General features: G+C 50.5%; 1 protein-coding gene across 3 annotated transcripts in view; it reads left to right on the top strand.

Annotated features, from left to right (window-relative positions):
* The window catches only part of LOC146183755 (E3 ubiquitin-protein ligase RING2-like), an 80516-nt gene that overhangs the window by 40642 nt on the left and 17589 nt on the right, over positions 1 to 22285 (top strand). The window contains exons 2-5 of one of the 3 annotated variants that reach the window (XM_084608756.1): positions 1957 to 2151; positions 4906 to 5178; positions 12654 to 12698; positions 20192 to 20326. In XM_084608756.1, the coding sequence (XP_084464882.1) occupies positions 1957 to 2151; positions 4906 to 5178; positions 12654 to 12698; positions 20192 to 20326 (648 nt within the window). Of the gene's footprint in view, positions 1 to 1956; positions 2152 to 4905; positions 5179 to 12653; positions 12810 to 20176; positions 20327 to 22285 lie in introns of all 3 variants that reach the window. The other 2 variants (XM_084608755.1, XM_084608757.1) reach the window with 2 other exon arrangements.

The raw sequence follows: 22285 nt of genomic DNA on the forward strand, positions 1-22285 counted from the left end.
TGCACTTCATTTGATGATACGGCGAATAGGGCTACAACTCTGCTGGGCCCTCGTATATCCACATCAGGACTCAAATCTGCCTTCAAGGTGTGAATTACACACCTTTTTGATTGATTCCTCTTCATCTGAAATCATTCGCACCTTCACTGTTTAATGTCAAAAAATATCTAGCTAAAACCGCTTTTTTTCTGTTGACTTCTTATTGCCTTTGCAATGGGAAGGAAGTATCTAGCACTCGAAAATAATTTAACTGGGACTCTGTCAGGTTAGCATAATGAAGTTTATTGCTTATTGTATAGAGAAGCGCAGCCACCAGCTTTTCCACTGACCTGTGTTGTTGATTTCGACCTTATCGGAAGGAGTCATTAGTGTCATCACTAACGTCTTCACTTCCTCAAACAATGTAACTCTCAGTGTCTTTAACATCTTCGAAGAACAAGCACGTCGACAAAGCAAAGCTTTTCCTCTGACAATGGGCTGTTAATACATGTGCCACTTACACCAGACACTTTTTTTATTATTCATGTTGCCGTGTAAAGAAAATGGTCAAGTAGTAGAACAAGCAGTTGATGATTTAGTAGTGCCTCTGTCGAGTGCCATATGACTAGGTCATGTATTTTATGGTGTTTGTTTCGATGGATGTTTTTCAGTGTTTGTATACACTTTTTAGAAATGGGGTGTTTTTCAGCTAGCTGCACGGTGCAAACTGGTAAACGCGGGGATTACTGGTGAAACAAATCCTCAAAGCTCACAAGGTCATAGAAGCAAAAAGACACAAAAAGGCAAGCAGGCAAGTTCCCCTTCAGAGTAAACCCAAGAATGTTGCCACTTGACACTTCAAGTGGACTTCCAGCAGACTCTAGGTAGGAAATGGAAGGCAGGCATTTGTGCTCGTGATATGAGGCAATATTCCACCACACAAAACTTTCCTTAAATTGTTTTTTTAGCTGAACGAAACGAGCTTCACCCCCTCACCCCTTGGTACCCTTATGTCGAATAACAAACATTTTACACCCCCAAGGAACGAAGTCAAAAGCGGGACTAGTTCAATGAAGTAAAAGTTCTTTTGTTTGGAAAAAAATCCTTGAGGAGAAGCTGAGAGATTTCTTTATTGGGTCCATTGCTACAGCAACAAATATACCAGGGCAGCAGAGCCCAGACCGTCTTCCACCCCCAGACTGTTTCCTGAGTGCCTGCAAACCCGTTTCTCTAGTCTTAAGGGGAAGAAATGGGAATATTTTCATCAAGCATGGGTCCTAGTCTCGCTTGAACATACCAAAAACCGAAACTGTTCAGCTTTAATTGATTCAGTAATTTTTTCTACCAGTAGGTGGTTTATGAGTGTTTTTCAGTTCAAACTGGAAAGAACACAGTCTACGTATAACCTATGCCACAGGCAAAGCTTTACTCGTCCAAAATGGTTCATGGGTTAACAGACTGGCACACTTAAGGAACTTTAAACCACATGTGCTTGCAAAGCAAACATGTAAACACACATTCAGTGTAGCCACATTAGAGTTAGCGTAAATCACGGAGGTGTACTCTCTGAAAGTAACTTTGTATGTTCAATTGGATTTATGCGGTTCACCGCATGATTAGTGAGGTTCCGGTACATTTTGTAGCTTGCGCATTATGAGAAATTGTGCTTCGCATGCGTGGACGATGAGTATTTAGGCTGTGTCATCATAAGTGGTTGCAAAGCTGACACTGGCAAATTTCGAGCCAAGCCGCCCTTGTAGCAAAAGATTCCGCACACGAGTTGCATGAAGAAGCAACCAAAAATAGAACGTGTCAATGTGAAATTCATGTTGTCATAGATATGGTTTTAACTGCTCGCAAGCATACAGTTTAGTGATCATCAAATCGCATGTAGTAGCTTCAGAGCTGGACAGCGCCACCATGTATTGCCATTGGACAGAAAGCTCGAGTTTCTCTGCTGTGTGTGTGCGAAAACAGGAGTGCCCGACGTGCCGCAAGAAGCTGATATCCAAGCGTTCCCTGCGGGCGGACCCCAACTTCGACAGCCTCATTGCCAAGATCTACCCGAGTCGGGACGAGTACGAGGCCCACCAGGAGCAAGCGCTGGCGAAGCTGAACCGGCAGCACTCGCAAGCACTGGCACACAACATCGAGGAGAGCATGCGCATGCAGGTAGGGAGACTGCATGCGGGCGTAGAGACTGCGCGCACGCGCCAGCGTCGCCATTGTATGGAAAGTCACGCAGTCCAGTACTTGCTGTGGTGGTGGATAACTGTCGGCAGGGTGCAGTTCAATGGTGGTATAGCTTGCAAATGTCTGCTGCGGCCATGCTTGTAGACATAGCTGTCCAGTGATGGCTTTCTAGGAGTAATGGAAGAAGATCGGTCTGCTTGTCTGTGGAGCTCTGCTTCTCCAAGCCAGTTTTGATCATTTGTACCTGGACAGCCGAACGCGTGCACTCGCAGCCGATCAGAGAGAAATATATACTCAAAGGGGACTAGGTGCTTGTTGGATATTGTGAGAGTGCACCAATCGTACGTTTTTCACTGCAAGTGTAACTAGGGTATGTTTTATTTTTTCTTGTTTGCATGTATCTATTGCATTTTCTCTTTTGCAGTATTTTTATGTCATGTAAGCCCTGCAGCGAGTGCCATGCACAAAATTCAAAGGTCATTGTTTTGGATCAACACTGGAATTATGTCGTAGCTTGCAAGAGTGTTAGCTCTAACATTTGCCGGTTTCTCATCCATTTCTTAGTCGCTCTCAATTTCAAGCTGATGGCCACCTCGCATGATTAGGCTACCACCTGGTCCATCATGTGTGAGGTTATGACTCCCCAATGCCATGTGACCATAAAATTATCAGCAGCAGAATTTAAAAAATACTGAGGATGTTTCATAATTTGAACCATGAAATTTTTAAAAAGAAACATTGCAGCACAGCTGAGTGAAATCAATAAAATTTTGTTTCCCGTGATAAAGCACTGCTCAGACAATTTAATTTCTGCTCAATTATTATGTAATACTAAATATGCAAAATATTTATCATTCACTGAGGTAAAGTGCATTTTGTTATATAGTAGTCTTGGGGTTGAGAAACAAGCAATCAGTTATTCTGCTCATTTATTATCGACATGGTAATAAATGATTTTCCAGTGTTTAAAGGTCCACATAAATGGTTACCAAGAAGGGTAAACAATGCCATAACAAGGGTAGATATTGAACCACCCATCATTCTCCCGCAAAGGTTTTCGATCTAGCTTCTGCAACACCAGAGATATAAGCAATTAAAAATGACGCTTCCAATTTTCTCTCTCAACTCGTATGCCGAAGGGAGTCATAAAAAAATAAAGAATACAAGAAAGTTCAAAGCTCCGTCAAGAAATACGTCACTTCGACGAACTTCCGGTTGCCGCGCGCTCGCTCGCTGGCTTACTTGCGTCAACCCGTCCTCGCTCGCCAGTTTGCGCAGCCCCTGTTACACGGTGGACCAAACCATGGTTACACCACTAACCGCGGTTATCGCAAACCGAGCTTGGCGACCTCGGCTTGCGTCGACGGAGGCTACTCGTCGGCGCCCGAGTGTGGGAAACGTGCGAATGAGTATGCTTCACAAAGTTATTCATTTGCCCTCTGTATCACGTTTAAAGATCGATGTATAGAATATGCGGTGTTTATTGTGCCGCCCGACATCTTAGATTACGGCCGACAGTGCAGAGACTGTGTACTGAAGCTTTGTTCTCCAGGCATTATCGTTTGAGCGGCTTGTTGCTGAGCAAAACGTCAAAAAATGCACGGCCTTAGCTGTAATTAAAGTACACGAGTTTGCAACGCTTGCAGCACGGGATGCCGTGAGCAGGCTGAAGTACGTTGCACAATTACCACGGGAGTGGGGCGCGCGGGTGTGGCGAACGACAGCGCCGGGCGTGACTGTCCCTAGTTGTCGTTGGCCTAAATTGTTTCGCTTCGAAGCCACGGTGGTCGGTGCTTTGGAACTGATCAATGCTGTAGTAAATCGTCTACTTATGAAATTGCCTTATTCTGAATCCTATCCTGTCATAGTAAAAGAATCATAGGAATAACTCTGGCGATGCGTTAATCGCAGAGCTAGTACGAGCAGATCGGATGAGCCGAAATGCACCAGCGGCAGCTGGCTTGGCAGAAACTTGCCTGTATCACGGCTATCGCTCTGACCAGCAAGTTGCTTCTGTTCGGCGATCCTCACGAGGGCTTCCTATTTGATATTTGGCTCAGTATTCCTGACGCCAACAAATGTTAGCACGCTTTATTTTGGACATCAGCGCTCACGATCCGCCATGTCGTTCGCGTACGGTGTGGGGGAGGAGGGGCCACAGCGGCGGTGTTTACGGTGGTCGAGGAGGTGCTGCCATAGTGCGGTGCTCTACCGTGCTGTTGTCGCCTTGTCGGAAAACACTGCTGCTGTCAGTATTGCCCTGAAAATAAGTTAGCACATTCTGCCAAAACAAGGAAAGTGCGCTTCGTGATCTGCAGCTGCAATATAGTGGCGTATGATGTCAGTATTTTTTTTTTCATATTTCACAAGCTTTCTTTAAATGTTGGAAGAGAGACTATGCAGGAAATGGTGCGTTGGTAAACAAAATTGAATTTGTTGTTCCTTAACCCACTCTGCGATCTAAGGTATCTTACATGGCCTTTTAATAAATATTTAGAATTTCCATAATTATTCTTGGCTAATTAGGCAGAATATAAAGTACTCAGAGGAGGACCACGCGATAAAAACCTGTAACTTGCTGCTTTCACCCAGCTAAGGTTCCCCTCCTTTTAAAAAGAAAAAAATCTGCTAGAAATACATGCAGCACCCTGTATATAGAACAGTGACTGTTTGCTTCCTTCGTGCTTCAATGCACAATTAATATCATTGTGTTGCTCGCACCCACGTGCGCAGGTCCTGAACCGTAACCAGCGCGTGCGCAAGCATGGAACTCACGAGAACAACGGCAGCAGTGGGCCCGCTACCCCAGCCGCTGTGGCGACTTCCACCGCTTGTTTACCTGTATCATCCTCGGGCAGCGGCGCTGCCAACAGTGGCCCCCAGGTGGCGACTGCCGCCACACCAACCATGCCTACCTCGGCAGCGGCTGCACCGACAGCCAGTAGTATAGTGCAGCGGCAGCCGAAGAAACAACAACCGCAGCAACAGCAGCATCAGCAACAGCAAGCGCATCTGCAGCAGACACCCACTCCCGGAAGCTGCAGTGACGCCACCACGCAGAGCAGTACGAGCAGTGTCGGCCCCTCGCAGCCACCCAAGAGGCCCACGACACAGCAGGTACAGGGTGCTGTTTCTGTCAATAGCACACTGCTTGGGTGCTAAGGGGGCTACTGGCACCATCTATGAGCAGTCATTGGAGGCTTTCTGTGATACTCGTACCAGGGTGCAATGATTTCCCCGGGGGCGGTCGGCAGTGACAGTTCAAGTACAAGCGCATTGAATTGATTGCAAAGTTCAGCCTCATAAATCCACTGGCACAGCTTGAAGATGCGGGGGGTACAGAAGAATCTAACTTAAAAAAAAAGAATGGTTTTAAACAAGTTGGCTCTTTGCAGCACTAATGTATGTATGTATAACTTTATTAGGGAGCCGGCAAACGACGGGTTAACGCGTCGTGACGCTGGCCAAGCGTCTACCCGGGGTTAAGCCCTACTCTGCACTACCTCATTTGACCCGTTTGTGGTGGGTGTGAGGCTTGTGCTTTTCGAGCGCACCCCGGGCCTGCTGGACGGCCCATAGTTGCATGTCCTTGTCTGTATTCTGCACAGCACTTTGAAGTTCCGGCGGGTATGTCCTGGATGCAGCTTCGGTCGGGAACCTGGCACAGTCCCACATGATGTGCCATTGGTCCGCCGGACCCACTTGACACACACTGCACATATCACTCGTGTAGATGTCTGGGTGGAGGACGCGTAGCATTGCCAGGGCTAGGAGTGACCCGGTTTGCATTTGCCTTAGGATGACCGCCTCCTCCCGACTAAATGCCGGGTGGGGCGGCGGCATTGTCCGTCGAGCTAGGCGGTAAAATTTTGTCACTTCCTCGTAACTGGTCATTCTGTCTTTTGTTTCGAACCACCATTCGGAACGGTCCTTCTCGGGGGCGCGGAAGGTAAGCGCTCGCGCCGCCGAATGGGCCGTCTCGTTGTGATTCGGTGAGGATGCACAATCTCCCGCGTGCGCCGGGAACCACTTGATGCGGATAGTGTTGCCGCGGTCTTGAAGCTGGAGCTTACTGATGATGGCGGCCGCCGGCGCGCACACTCGCCCCTTGGCAAAGTTGCGCACAGCGTTCCTCGAGTCGCTGAGCACGGTGCGACACTCGGCCTCCGAGATCGCCAGAGCGATGGCAACCTCCTCGGCGTCTGTGGCGTCCGTGCACCGCACGCTCGCTGCCGTTGTTTTGATGCCGGTAGCCGCCGCAACGGCCACTGCCACGAATCCTTCTCGCTTGTATTCCGCAGCGTCCACGAACCGGGCGTGCGGGTCCTGGGCGTGTTGCTCGACGAGGACTTTGGCCCGCGCCTGCCGCCGTTCTTGGTTGTACTCGGGGTGCATGTTTTTCGGGATGGGGTCCACGTGGATGTGGGCCCACGCCTCATCGCTGATATCGCACGATTGTCGACTGGGAGCTCGGGGATTGTAACCCAGGGACGTCAGTATACTGCGGCCTGTCTTGGTGGTAGAGAGGCGCTCCATTTGCGCCGTGAGCTGCGCCTCGGCTATTTCTTCTAAGGTGTTATGGACGCCGAGCTGCAGGAGCCGAGCCGTACTCGTGGTCCCCATTAATCCCAGCGCAGTCTTGTAAACCCGTCTGATCAGCGTGTTTATCTTTGTCCGGTCAGCGGCCTGCCAGTTGAGGTAGGCCGCAACGTAGGCGATGTGACTGATCACGAACGACTGGACGAGGCGCAGAAGACTGTCTTCACGCATGCCTGCCCATCGTGTCGAAACTCGGTGTATGAGCCGGATAGCGTCCATTGCCTTGGTGGTAATCTTGTTGATGGTCTCGTCATTGCGGCCGTTCTTGTTTAGTAGCAGGCCCAAGACCCTGATATTGGGAACTTCGGGGATGCGCTGCCCCGATGCAGCCACGATCTTTATGTGATCGCACTCCCGAGGGGGAGCGCGTTTCCGTCCCCGTTGTAATGGTGTGAGGACGAACAGCTGGGATTTGGCGGGCGAGCACACTAGGCCTGTGCCGTTAAGGTGTTGCTCGATGGCAGTAACAGCCTCTTGGAGCTGCTGCTCAATGCTGGCGTCGGTGCCGCCTGCCGCCCACAGGGTAATGTCGTCGGCGTAAATCGTATGCCGGACGCCGGTCCCCTCTACTGCCCTCGCTACCCCGATCATGACAAGGTTGAAGAGCAACGGCGAGATGACTGAACCTTGCGGGGTACCCGTGCTTCCGAGCTTGTGTTCGGGGAACTTAAGGTCTCCGGCGTGCAGTTCCACCGTGCGGTTGGTCAAGAAGTCTTGGATGTAATTGTAGCTCGCTACCCCCCTGTTGAGTCTCGATACTTGTGCTAATATGGCTGAGTGTTTGACTTTGTCGAATGCGCTTTGTAAATCAAGTCCCAGAATTACTTTGCTGTCTTGTGTCTTGTTGTCGATTATTTCTTGTTTAAGTTGTAGCATGGCATCTTGTGTGCTGAGTCTGCGCCTGAAGCCGATCATCGTATCCGGATATAGGTTTTCCTTTTCCAGGTACTCCTGCCACCGGTTGGAAAGCACGTGCTCAAGCACCTTGCCCACGCAGGACGTGAGCGAGATGGGACGCAAGTTGCCGATATCCGATGGCTTGCCCGGTTTCGGGATTAGGATTGTTCTTGCCGTTTTCCACTGTCGGGGGAGCTTGCCCGAACGCCAGCATTCGTTATAGTAGCGGGTTAGGGCCTCGATCGATGCATAGTCGAGATTGCGTAGCATCTTGTTGGTAATAAGATCGGGGCCGGCTGCTGAGCGGGCGTTCAGCTCGTGCAGCGCTGCCCGTACCTCTGACATGGTAATGTCTCGGTCGAGCCACGCGTTCGGCAGCCCCCCGTATGGTGGGTGGGTTTCCGTTGGCGTGTGTGGCAGATACTTGGCTTCCAGGGCCTTGATAACGGCGTCTTTTCCTCGTTGTTGTGTGGCGGTGTGTATGAGGCAGGCCAGGCGATCTCGCTGGTGTGACTTGGTCTTAGTTTCGTTTAGGAGGTGCCGAAATAGATTCCATGTGCAACCACGATGTAGTTGCCCGTCAGCTCGGTTGCAGACTTCGTTCCACTGCTGACGGCACAGGACCTTGCAGTGATGTTGAATGGCCCTGTTTAAGTCGGCCACCTTCTTTCTCAATTTGCGATTCAGCCGTTGCCGCTTCCAGCGCGCCTGTATCGAGCGTTTGGCCTCGATGAGATGGGCCAGACGGCTGTCCATAGCTATGATGTCCTCGTCCGTTTCAATGGTCTTGGTGGCCGAGTGCACTGCATCGCGGAGCTCTGCCGACCAGGTTTCAATGTTTGTGATGTCTTGCGGTGTGGTTGGTCGTCCCTTACGGAAACCGTCCCAATCCGTCCATTTGTGTGTAATGGTGTTGCCCCGGAATTGATTGGGAATCGTAATTTCGAGGATGTAGTGGTCACTGCCCAGGTCAACGCCGGTGTTGCGCCATGTTACTTTGCCAGTGTGGTCGTTCTTGATGAATGTAAGGTCTGGTGTGGTGTCTCGTGCTACGGAATTGCCGATTCGGGTAGGATGATTGGGATCCGTGATCAGGGTGCAGTCGTGGTCCAGGGTATCCTGTAGTAGGTCCCGTCCCTTTGCCGTGTCTTTCACGTAACCCCACGCTCGATGGGAGGCGTTGAAGTCTCCTCCAATCAGCAAAGTGTTGCCTTTGGCTTGGGTGCTGGCTGTGTGTAGCAGGGTATTGAATTTCTGTGTTTGGTGCTTGGGGTTACTGTATATGTTAGCTATGAACAGGCTGTTTTTCTGTTGTTTGCTTGGAATGATTTCGGTGAAGGTGTATTCCACCCTGCTGCGGCCGTGTCCGAGCTGATGTTCAATGAACGGGAGCCCTTTGCGGACGAATGTGCAGACGCCTCGTCCCTCCGCTGGGCTAACGTGAGCGCGATACCCAGCGAGGGTTGGGTTCGCCGTCACCGTTTCTTGCATCAGAATGATGTCAGGTTTCTTGGTTACCGTGGTGATGTGTTGTTGCAGCACTGCTCTCTTGTTGTTGTAACTGTGGCAGTTCCACTGCCAGACCGTAAGGCCCGGTAGCGTTCCTATTGTGGCTTGGGGCTGGGACATGGTTGTGATGGAGTTGAGGCCTGCGTCTGTTTTTGGAAATATGGGTGGTTTGCGAATTGCGCAGCAAAGATGGGGCTGCATACTATGGGCTTGAGGGTTTGTTCAATGAAGTCGAAGCGCTCCTGTATGGTTCCGTAGGACGTGGTGATTAGCTCCTCCAGCCGCGCCAGGCGTTGGTCCGTGACGGCAGCCGTGTCGGCATAGGTGTTGGTGAGCGCTTCAATTTTGGTTTCGAGCTGAGTTTCCAATTGGGTTAGGTCCTTATGTTGTCGTGATGAGGTGCGCGCTCGTTTCTTGGGGGTTGGGTCAGTGGTTTTCTCCCCTTCGGGCTCGTCTTGTGATATGTCCATTGATTGTGTACCACCTTGATGGGATGGCGTGTCGGTGTTCTCGGGGATAACGGAGGGTGTAAGCGTCTCGGGTGACTGAGCTGGGCCAATGGTTGGCTGAAAATCGCTGTGCTTGTAGTTCTTTCTTGACGTCGGCTAGCTCTTGGGTAAGCCGGCGCGTGGTTTCCAACAGAGTCGCGTTGGCGACACGGAGTTGTTCGAGTTCCTTGTAGTAGGGGCTGGTAGTCCATTCCTGCCAGCTCTGTGTGCTTCGGCCAGTAGTGGCGCTGTTAGAGCTTGCGTTGCTGCTTTTAACTTCGCCCTTTGCTGCGTCCGCCCAACTGATTCTGTCACGGGAGCGCGAACGCTTAGCGTCGCGTTTGTTCCTGTGAGATGAGTCACCAATCGTACGTTTTTCACTGCAAGTGTAACTAGGGTATGTTTTATTTTTTCTTGTTTGCATGTATCTATTGCATTTTCTCTTTTGCAGTATTTTTATGTCATGTAAGCCCTGCAGCGAGTGCCATGCACAAAATTCAAAGGTCATTGTTTTGGATCAACACTGGAATTATGTCGTAGCTTGCAAGAGTGTTAGCTCTAACATTTGCCGGTTTCTCATCCATTTCTTAGTCGCTCTCAATTTCAAGCTGATGGCCACCTCGCATGATTAGGCTACCACCTGGTCCATCATGTGTGAGGTTATGACTCCCCAATGCCATGTGACCATAAAATTATCAGCAGCAGAATTTAAAAAATACTGAGGATGTTTCATAATTTGAACCATGAAATTTTTAAAAAGAAACATTGCAGCACAGCTGAGTGAAATCAATAAAATTTTGTTTCCCGTGATAAAGCACTGCTCAGACAATTTAATTTCTGCTCAATTATTATGTAATACTAAATATGCAAAATATTTATCATTCACTGAGGTAAAGTGCATTTTGTTATATAGTAGTCTTGGGGTTGAGAAACAAGCAATCAGTTATTCTGCTCATTTATTATCGACATGGTAATAAATGATTTTCCAGTGTTTAAAGGTCCACATAAATGGTTACCAAGAAGGGTAAACAATGCCATAACAAGGGTAGATATTGAACCACCCATCATTCTCCCGCAAAGGTTTTCGATCTAGCTTCTGCAACACCAGAGATATAAGCAATTAAAAATGACGCTTCCAATTTTCTCTCTCAACTCGTATGCCGAAGGGAGTCATAAAAAAATAAAGAATACAAGAAAGTTCAAAGCTCCGTCAAGAAATACGTCACTTCGACGAACTTCCGGTTGCCGCGCGCTCGCTCGCTGGCTTACTTGCGTCAACCCGTCCTCGCTCGCCAGTTTGCGCAGCCCCTGTTACACGGTGGACCAAACCATGGTTACACCACTAACCGCGGTTATCGCAAACCGAGCTTGGCGACCTCGGCTTGCGTCGACGGAGGCTACTCGTCGGCGCCCGAGTGTGGGAAACGTGCGAATGAGTATGCTTCACAAAGTTATTCATTTGCCCTCTGTATCACGTTTAAAGATCGATGTATAGAATATGCGGTGTTTATTGTGCCGCCCGACATCTTAGATTACGGCCGACAGTGCAGAGACTGTGTACTGAAGCTTTGTTCTCCAGGCATTATCGTTTGAGCGGCTTGTTGCTGAGCAAAACGTCAAAAAATGCACGGCCTTAGCTGTAATTAAAGTACACGAGTTTGCAACGCTTGCAGCACGGGATGCCGTGAGCAGGCTGAAGTACGTTGCACAATTACCACGGGAGTGGGGCGCGCGGGTGTGGCGAACGACAGCGCCGGGCGTGACTGTCCCTAGTTGTCGTTGGCCTAAATTGTTTCGCTTCGAAGCCACGGTGGTCGGTGCTTTGGAACTGATCAATGCTGTAGTAAATCGTCTACTTATGAAATTGCCTTATTCTGAATCCTATCCTGTCATAGTAAAAGAATCATAGGATTAACTCTGGCGATGCGTTAATCGCAGAGCTAGTACGAGCAGATCGGATGAGCCGAAATGCACCAGCGGCAGCTGGCTTGGCAGAAACTTGCCTGTATCACGGCTATCGCTCTGACCAGCAAGTTGCTTCTGTTCGGCGATCCTCACGAGGGCTTCCTATTTGATATTTGGCTCAGTATTCCTGACGCCAACAAATGTTAGCACGCTTTATTTTGGACATCAGCGCTCACGATCCGCCATGTCGTTCGCGTACGGTGTGGGGGAGGAGGGGCCACAGCGGCGGTGTTTACGGTGGTCGAGGAGGTGCTGCCATAGTGCGGTGCTCTACCGTGCTGTTGTCGCCTTGTCGGAAAACACTGCTGCTGTCAGTATTGCCCTGAAAGTAAGTTAGCACATTCTGCCAAAACAAGGAAAGTGCGCTTCGTGATCTGCAGCTGCAATATAGTGGCGTATGATGTCAGTATTTTTTTTTTCATATTTCACAAGCTTTCTTTAAATGTTGGAAGAGAGACTATGCAGGAAATGGTGCGTTGGTAAACAAAATTGAATTTGTTGTTCCTTAACCCACTCTGCGATCTAAGGTATCTTACATGGCCTTTTAATAAATATTTAAAATTTCCATAATTATTCTTGGCTAATTAGGCAGAATATAAAGTACTGAGAGGAGGACCACGCGATAAAAACCTGTAACTTGCTGCTTTCACCCAGCTAAGGTTCCCCTCCTTTTAAAAAGAAAAAAATCTGCTAGAAATACATGCAGCACCCTGTATATAGAACAGTGACTGTTTGCTTCCTTCGTGCTTCAATGCACAATTAATATCATTGTGTTGCTCGCACCCACGTGCGCAGGTCCTGAACCGTAACCAGCGCGTGCGCAAGCATGGAACTCACGAGAACAACGGCAGCAGTGGGCCCGCTACCCCAGCCGCTGTGGCGACTTCCACCGCTTGTTTACCTGTATCATCCTCGGGCAGCGGCGCTGCCAACAGTGGCCCCCAGGTGGCGACTGCCGCCACACCAACCATGCCTACCTCGGCAGCGGCTGCACCGACAGCCAGTAGTATAGTGCAGCGGCAGCCGAAGAAACAACAACCGCAGCAACAGCAGCATCAGCAACAGCAAGCGCATCTGCAGCAGACACCCACTCCCGGAAGCTGCAGTGACGCCACCACGCAGAGCAGTACGAGCAGTGTCGGCCCCTCGCAGCCACCCAAGAGGCCCACGACACAGCAGGTACAGGGTGCTGTTTCTGTCAATAGCACACTGCTTGGGTGCTAAGGGGGCTACTGGCACCATCTATGAGCAGTCATTGGAGGCTTTCTGTGATACTCGTACCAGGGTGCAATGATTTCCCCGGGGGCGGTCGGCAGTGACAGTTCAAGTACAAGCGCATTGAATTGATTGCAAAGTTCAGCCTCATAAATCCACTGGCACAGCTTGAAGATGCGGGGGGTACAGAAGAATCTAACTTAAAAAAAAAGAATGGTTTTAAACAAGTTGGCTCTTTGCAGCACTAATGTATGTATGTATAACTTTATTAGGGAGCCGGCAAACGACGGGTTAACGCGTCGTGACGCTGGCCAAGCGTCTACCCGGGGTTAAGCCCTACTCTGCACTACCTCATTTGACCCGTTTGTGGTGGGTGTGAGGCTTGTGCTTTTCGAGCGCACCCCGGGCCTGCTGGACGGCCCATAGTTGCATGTCCTTGTCTGTATTCTGCACAGCACTTTGAAGTTCCGGCGGGTATGTCCTGGATGCAGCTTCGGTCGGGAACCTGGCACAGTCCCACATGATGTGCCATTGGTCCGCCGGACCCACTTGACACACACTGCACATATCACTCGTGTAGATGTCTGGGTGGAGGACGCGTAGCATTGCCGGGGCTAGGAGTGACCCGGTTTGCATTTGCCTTAGGATGACCGCCTCCTCCCGACTAAATGCCGGGTGGGGCGGCGGCATTGTCCGTCGAGCTAGGCGGTAAAATTTTGTCACTTCCTCGTAACTGGTCATTCTGTCTTTTGTTTCGAACCACCATTCGGAACGGTCCTTCTCGGGGGCGCGGAAGGTAAGCGCTCGCGCCGCCGAATGGGCCGTCTCGTTGTGATTCGGTGAGGATGCACAATCTCCCGCGTGCGCCGGGAACCACTTGATGCGGATAGTGTTGCCGCGGTCTTGAAGCTGGAGCTTACTGATGATGGCGGCCGCCGGCGCGCACACTCGCCCCTTGGCAAAGTTGCGCACAGCGTTCCTCGAGTCGCTGAGCACGGTGCGACACTCGGCCTCCGAGATCGCCAGAGCGATGGCAACCTCCTCGGCGTCTGTGGCGTCCGTGCACCGCACGCTCGCTGCCGTTGTTTTGATGCCGGTAGCCGCCGCAACGGCCACTGCCACGAATCCTTCTCGCTTGTATTCCGCAGCGTCCACGAACCGGGCGTGCGGGTCCTGGGCGTGTTGCTCGACGAGGACTTTGGCCCGCGCCTGCCGCCGTTCTTGGTTGTACTCGGGGTGCATGTTTTTCGGGATGGGGTCCACGTGGATGTGGGCCCACGCCTCATCGCTGATATCGCACGATTGTCGACTGGGAGCTCGGGGATTGTAACCCAGGGACGTCAGTATACTGCGGCCTGTCTTGGTGGTAGAGAGGCGCTCCATTTGCGCCGTGAGCTGCGCCTCGGCTATTTCTTCTAAGGTGTTATGGACGCCGAGCTGCAGGAGCCGAGCCGTACTCGTGGTCCCCATTAATCCCAGCGCAGTCTTGTAAACCCGTCTGATCAGCGTGTTTATCTTTGTCCGGTCAGCGGCCTGCCAGTTGAGGTAGGCCGCAACGTAGGCGATGTGACTGATCACGAACGACTGGACGAGGCGCAGAAGACTGTCTTCACGCATGCCTGCCCATCGTGTCGAGACTCGGTGTATGAGCCGGATAGCGTCCATTGCCTTGGTGGTAATCTTGTTGATGGTCTCGTCGTTGCGGCCGTTCTTGTTTAGTAGCAGGCCCAGGACCCTGATATTGGGAACTTCGGTGATGCGCTGCCCCGATGCAGCCACGATCTTTATGTGATCGCACTCCCGAGGGGGAGCGCGTTTCCGTCCCCGTTGTAATGGTGTGAGGACGAACAGCTGGGATTTGGCGGGCGAGCACACTAGGCCTGTGCCGTTAAGGTGTTGCTCGATGGCAGTAACAGCCTCTTGGAGCTGCTGCTCAATGCTGGCGTCGGTGCCGCCTGCCGCCCACAGGGTAATGTCGTCGGCGTAAATCGTATGCCGGACGCCGGTCCCCTCTACTGCCCTCGCTACCCCGATCATGACAAGGTTGAAGAGCAACGGCGAGATGACTGAACCTTGCGGGGTACCCGTGCTTCCGAGCTTGTGTTCGGGGAACTTAAGGTCTCCGGCGTGCAGTTCCACCGTGCGGTTGGTCAAGAAGTCTTGGATGTAATTGTAGCTCGCTACCCCCCTGTTGAGTCTCAATACTTGTGCTAATATGGCTGAGTGTTTGACTTTGTCGAATGCGCTTTGTAAATCAAGTCCCAGAATTACTTTGCTGTCTTGTGTCTTGTTGTCGATTATTTCTTGTTTAAGTTGTAGCATGGCATCTTGTGTGCTGAGTCTGCGCCTGAAGCCGATCATCGTATCCGGATATAGGTTTTCCTTTTCCAGGTACTCCTGCCACCGGTTGGAAAGCACGTGCTCAAGCACCTTGCCCACGCAGGACGTGAGCGAGATGGGACGCAAGTTGCCGATATCCGATGGCTTGCCCGGTTTCGGGATTAGGATTGTTCTTGCCGTTTTCCACTGTCGGGGGAGCTTGCCCGAACGCCAGCATTCGTTATAGTAGCGGGTTAGGGCCTCGATCGATGCATAGTCGAGATTGCGTAGCATCTTGTTGGTAATAAGATCGGGGCCGGCTGCTGAGCGGGCGTTCAGCTCGTGCAGCGCTGCCCGTACCTCTGACATGGTAATGTCTCGGTCGAGCCACGCGTTCGGCAGCCCCCCGTATGGTGGGTGGGTTTCCGTTGGCGTGTGTGGCAGATACTTGGCTTCCAGGGCCTTGATAACGGCGTCTTTTCCTCGTTGTTGTGTGGCGGTGTGTATGAGGCAGGCCAGGCGATCTCGCTGGTGTGACTTGGTCTTAGTTTCGTTTAGGAGGTGCCGAAATAGATTCCATGTGCAACCACGATGTAGTTGCCCGTCAGCTCGGTTGCAGACTTCGTTCCACTGCTGACGGCACAGGACCTTGCAGTGATGTTGAATGGCCCTGTTTAAGTCGGCCACCTTCTTTCTCAATTTGCGATTCAGCCGTTGCCGATTCCAGCGCGCCTGTATCGAGCGTTTGGCCTCGATGAGATGGGCCAGACGGCTGTCCATAGCTATGATGTCCTCGTCCGTTTCAATGGTCTTGGTGGCCGAGTGCACTGCATCGCGGAGCTCTGCCGACCAGGTTTCAATGTTTGTGATGTCTTGCGGTGTGGTTGGTCGTCCCTTACGGAAACCGTCCCAATCCGTCCATTTGTGTGTAATGGTGTTGCCCCGGAATTGATTGGGAATCGTAATTTCGAGGATGTAGTGGTCACTGCCCAGGTCAACGCCGGTGTTGCGCCATGTTACTTTGCCAGTGTGGTCGTTCTTGATGAATGTAAGGTCTGGTATGTTGTCTCGTGCTACGGAATTGCCGATTCGGGTAGGATGATTGGGATCCGTGATCAGGGTGCAGTCGTGGTCCAGGGTATCCTGTAGTAGGTCCCGTCCCTTTGCCGTGTCTTTCACGTAACCCCACGCTCGATGGGAGGCGTTGAAGTCTCCTCCAATCAGCAAAGTGTTGCCTTTGGCTTGGGTGCTGGCTGTGTGTAGCAGGGTCTTGAATTTCTGTGTTTGGTGCTTGGGGTTACTGTATATGTTAGCTATGAACAGGCTGTTTTTCTGTTGTTTGCTTGGAATGATTTCGGTGAAGGTGTATTCCACCCTGCTGCGGCCGTGTCCGAGCTGCTGTTCAATGAACGGGAGCCCTTTGCGGACGAATGTGCAGACGCCTCGTCCCTCCGCTGGGCTAACGTGAGCGCGATACCCAGCGAGGGTTGGGTTCGCCGTCACCGTTTCTTGCATCAGAATGATGTCAGGTTTCTTGGTTACCGTGGTGATGTGTTGTTGCAGCACTGCTCTCTTGTTGTTGTAACTGTGGCAGTTCCACTGCCAGACCGTAAGGCCCGGTAGCGTTCCTATTGTGGCTTGGGGCTGGGACATGGTTGTGATGGAGTTGAGGCCTGCGTCTGTTTTTGGAAATATGGGTGGTTTGCGAATTGCGCAGCAAAGATGGGGCTGCATACTATGGGCTTGAGGGTTTGTTCAATGAAGTCGAAGCGCTCCTGTATGGTTCCGTAGGACGTGGTGATTAGCTCCTCCAGCCGCGCCAGGCGTTGGTCCGTGACGGCAGCCGTGTCGGCATAGGTGTTGGTGAGCGCTTCAATTTTGGTTTCGAGCTGAGTTTCCAATTGGGTTAGGTCCTTATGTTGTCGTGATGAGGTGCGCGCTCGTTTCTTGGGGGTTGGGTCAGTGGTTTTCTCCCCTTCGGGCTCGTCTTGTGATATGTCCATTGATTGTGTACCACCTTGATGGGATGGCGTGTCGGTGTTCTCGGGGATAACGGAGGGTGTAAGCGTCTCGGGTGACTGAGCTGGGCCAATGGTTGGCTGAAATCGCTGTGCTTGTAGTTCTTTCTTGACGTCGGCTAGCTCTTGGGTAAGCCGGCGCGTGGTTTCCAACAGAGTCGCGTTGGCGACACGGAGTTGTTCGAGTTCCTTGTAGTAGGGGCTGGTAGTCCATTCCTGCCAGCTCTGTGTGCTTCGGCCAGTAGTGGCGCTGTTAGAGCTTGCGTTGCGGCTTTTAACTTCGCCCTTTGCTGCGTCCGCCCAACTGATTCTGTCACGGGAGCGCGAACGCTTAGCGTCGCGTTTGTTCCTGTGAGATGAGTCACCAATCGTACGTTTTTCACTGCAAGTGTAACTAGGGTATGTTTTATTTTTTCTTGTTTGCATGTATCTATTGCATTTTCTCTTTTGCAGTATTTTTATGTCATGTAAGCCCTGCAGCGAGTGCCATGCACAAAATTCAAAGGTCATTGTTTTGGATCAACACTGGAATTATGTCGTAGCTTGCAAGAGTGTTAGCTCTAACATTTGCCGGTTTCTCATCCATTTCTTAGTCGCTCTCAATTTCAAGCTGATGGCCACCTCGCATGTAGGCTACCACCTGGTCCATCATGTGTGAGGTTATGACTCCCCAATGCCATGTGACCATAAAATTATCAGCAGCAGAATTTAAAAAATACTGAGGATGTTTCATAATTTGAACCATGAAATTTTTAAAAAGAAACATTGCAGCACAGCTGAGTGAAATCAATAAAATTTTGTTTCCCGTGATAAAGCACTGCTCAGACAATTTAATTTCTGCTCAATTATTATGTAATACTAAATATGCAAAATATTTATCATTCACTGAGGTAAAGTGCATTTTGTTATATAGTAGTCTTGGGGTTGAGAAACAAGCAATCAGTTATTCTGCTCATTTATTATCGACATGGTAATAAATGATTTTCCAGTGTTTAAAGGTCCACATAAATGGTTACCAAGAAGGGTAAACAATGCCATAACAAGGGTAGATATTGAACCACCCATCATTCTCCCGCAAAGGTTTTCGATCTAGCTTCTGCAACACCAGAGATATAAGCAATTAAAAATGACGCTTCCAATTTTCTCTCTCAACTCGTACGCCGGAGGGAGTCATAAAAAAATAAAGAATACAAGAAAGTTCAAAGCTCCGCCAAGAAATACGTCACTTCGACGAACTTCCGGTTGCCGCGCGCTCGCTCGCTGGCTTACTTGCGTCAACCCGTCCTCGCTCGCCAGTTTGCGCAGCCCCTGTTACACGGTGGACCAAACCATGGTTACACCACTAACCGCGGTTATCGCAAACCGAGCTTGGCGACCTCGGCTTGCGTCGACGGAGGCTACTCGTCGGCGCCCGAGTGTGGGAAACGTGCGAATGAGTATGCTTCACAAAGTTATTCATTTGCCCTCTGTATCACGTTTAAAGATCGATGTATAGAATATGCGGTGTTTATTGTGCCGCCCGACATCTTAGATTACGGCCGACAGTGCAGAGACTGTGTACTGAAGCTTTGTTCTCCAGGCATTATCGTTTGAGCGGCTTGTTGCTGAGCAAAACGTCAAAAAATGCACGGCCTTAGCTGTAATTAAAGTACACGAGTTTGCAACGCTTGCAGCACGGGATGCCGTGAGCAGGCTGAAGTACGTTGCACAATTACCACGGGAGTGGGGCGCGCGGGTGTGGCGAACGACAGCGCCGGGCGTGACTGTCCCTAGTTGTCGTTGGCCTAAATTGTTTCGCTTCGAAGCCACGGTGGTCGGTGCTTTGGAACTGATCAATGCTGTAGTAAATCGTCTACTTATGAAATTGCCTTATTCTGAATCCTATCCTGTCATAGTAAAAGAATCATAGGAATAACTCTGGCGATGCGTTAATCGCAGAGCTAGTACGAGCAGATCGGATGAGCCGAAATGCACCAGCGGCAGCTGGCTTGGCAGAAACTTGCCTGTATCACGGCTATCGCTCTGACCAGCAAGTTGCTTCTGTTCGGCGATCCTCACGAGGGCTTCCTATTTGATATTTGGCTCAGTATTCCTGACGCCAACAAATGTTAGCACGCTTTATTTTGGACATCAGCGCTCACGATCCGCCATGTCGTTCGCGTACGGTGTGGGGGAGGAGGGGCCACAGCGGCGGTGTTTACGGTGGTCGAGGAGGTGCTGCCATAGTGCGGTGCTCTACCGTGCTGTTGTCGCCTTGTCGGAAAACACTGCTGCTGTCAGTATTGCCCTGAAAGTAAGTTAGCACATTCTGCCAAAACAAGGAAAGTGCGCTTCGTGATCTGCAGCTGCAATATAGTGGCGTATGATGTCAGTATTTTTTTTTTCATATTTCACAAGCTTTCTTTAAATGTTGGAAGAGAGACTATGCAGGAAATGGTGCGTTGGTAAACAAAATTGAATTTGTTGTTCCTTAACCCACTCTGCGATCTAAGGTATCTTACATGGCCTTTTAATAAATATTTAGAATTTCCATAATTATTCTTGGCTAATTAGGCAGAATATAAAGTACTGAGAGGAGGACCACGCGATAAAAACCTGTAACTTGCTGCTTTCACCCAGCTAAGGTTCCCCTCCTTTTAAAAAGAAAAAAATCTGCTAGAAATACATGCAGCACCCTGTATATAGAACAGTGACTGTTTGCTTCCTTCGTGCTTCAATGCACAATTAATATCATTGTGTTGCTCGCACCCACGTGCGCAGGTCCTGAACCGTAACCAGCGCGTGCGCAAGCATGGAACTCACGAGAACAACGGCAGCAGTGGGCCCGCTACCCCAGCCGCTGTGGCGACTTCCACCGCTTGTTTACCTGTATCATCCTCGGGCAGCGGCGCTGCCAACAGTGGCCCCCAGGTGGCGACTGCCGCCACACCAACCATGCCTACCTCGGCAGCGGCTGCACCGACAGCCAGTAGTATAGTGCAGCGGCAGCCGAAGAAACAACAACCGCAGCAACAGCAGCATCAGCAACAGCAAGCGCATCTGCAGCAGACACCCACTCCCGGAAGCTGCAGTGACGCCACCACGCAGAGCAGTACGAGCAGTGTCGGCCCCTCGCAGCCACCCAAGAGGCCCACGACACAGCAGGTACAGGGTGCTGTTTCTGTCAATAGCACACTGCTTGGGTGCTAAGGGGGCTACTGGCACCATCTATGAGCAGTCATTGGAGGCTTTCTGTGATACTCGTACCAGGGTGCAATGATTTCCCCGGGGGCGGTCGGCAGTGACAGTTCAAGTACAAGCGCATTGAATTGATTGCAAAGTTCAGCCTCATAAATCCACTGGCACAGCTTGAAGATGCGGGTGGTACAGAAGAATCAAACTTAAAAAAAAAGAATGGTTTTAAACAAGTTGGCTCTTTGCAGCACTAAACTTTTGTCATTTTATGCTGGAGCAAAGTGCCTTGGGATGCTTAAGGCCAACTCCCATCAGTGCGGAAAGCTAAAGGAAGCGCCAGTTAAAAGTTGGCATGGCTGGCGGGTGAACAGTGTTGGAGTCGTGCTGCTGAAAATTACGCTAGCAATCGTCACGGGTTCACTTTATTCGAGCGCAACCAATTACGCCTCCTTGATAGTCACTAAATTCTCTTTTTTTCGAGTAGTAACTTATGCTTACATTAATAAAGCAGTGATACATACTTTCCCCAATTACTAGAGCTTTCCCAAAGACACTGCTAGTTGCAAAAGTGTATTATTCACAAGTTTGCGAAATTGCAATGAAGAAAGAGGCCACAATATGACAAGCACCTGAGCAAGTACTCGTCGTCATGATCAGAATCTGTGTGCATACAGCATTTCTGAACATTTTTGTGTGGGGTTGACAAGCATTTGCCCACGTGCATGATCATAGCTGAATGACAGTTTCCACAAGGCTCATCACCCTAAATCCAAAGTGCGGCACTATAACTAAATCTCAAGTTGAGCGCCGAACAGAAATTACTGGAAAGCTTGATAGAAGGCATAAATGACACAGAAAATATTTGCTATGAAAAAAAAACAGTGTGGCTGGATTTTTATCGGGGGAGAAATATTATTGCAAAGTGTGGGCAGCCCCGTTTATTTACCACACCACTGTTATGTAAGCATACTGAATGTTAAATTACCCTTTCTCTTGATTTAGCTTCACAGGTCCTGGGTGTAGGTTGTTCTGGCTAAGTTCAGACAGAATGAAATGCTGTTTGTGTGCAGTCAAACCCACTTATAACAATACCGTTTTTTAAAAAAGCGCGCGCATACGTGGAGATGCCGATAATGCAAATGCAGCGATAATAAAAAGAAGAAAAGAAATGGGGGCGAAGCACGTCGAGCCATTGCATTGGTCGGGCATGCCGAGAGAAGCTTGCATGCCGCGGAGATGCAGTGGAAGACGGAGCGCTTCCTCACGCGGTGGAGGAGGGGAGGCATAAGGCGCTGCTAGGCACAGCCGTTCTGAGGGGAAGCTTTGAGCACTCGCCTTCAAGACCGCCCATGGTGGCCTAGGCAACTCGTGTCCTCTCTGCCTAAGCACGATGGAGCAGTCAATCTAAGGGTTCACTGACCGTGGTGCGCTGCACTGTCTTCCCCTATTTTCTTTGTCCAGGCCCCCGCTTTGCGATTGCGCGTTTGTGGCAGGCTTGCAGCAGCTTTCGTGTGTCTTTATAGCGTGGTTCTCCTAGTGTGCCACCATTGTTGACAAGATCTTGCTAACCCTGGATTTCTCGTGAACAGCAAGCAATGAACGATTGTTCGAGAACGCCGACTAGCGCCAGACGCGTAGCTCTTGCTCCTGATGGCAGTGCAGTTCGTTTTTAGAGAGTTGGCAGAAGTGAGCTCCTCCACTATCATGAACTGCTTCAGGAAGGCGGGCTTCGCTGGGGATGCCGGATGCCACAGCGATGACCGAACTTTGATCGACAGTGAGCAGTAGTGATGGAGACGCGTTGGTACTTTAGGAATGTTTACATGCCGACAACACATCTTGACAGACGAAGAGCTGACAGGCGAGGCTATCGTCTCAGCTGTCACCTGCGCGGAGGATGGTGACAGTAGCGATGGCGACGATGAACCG

Source organism: Amblyomma maculatum, chromosome 7 (assembly GCF_055883805.1).
Source record: "Amblyomma maculatum isolate TAMU_Amacu chromosome 7, ASM5588380v1, whole genome shotgun sequence".
NCBI lineage: Eukaryota > Metazoa > Arthropoda > Arachnida > Ixodida > Ixodidae > Amblyomma > Amblyomma maculatum.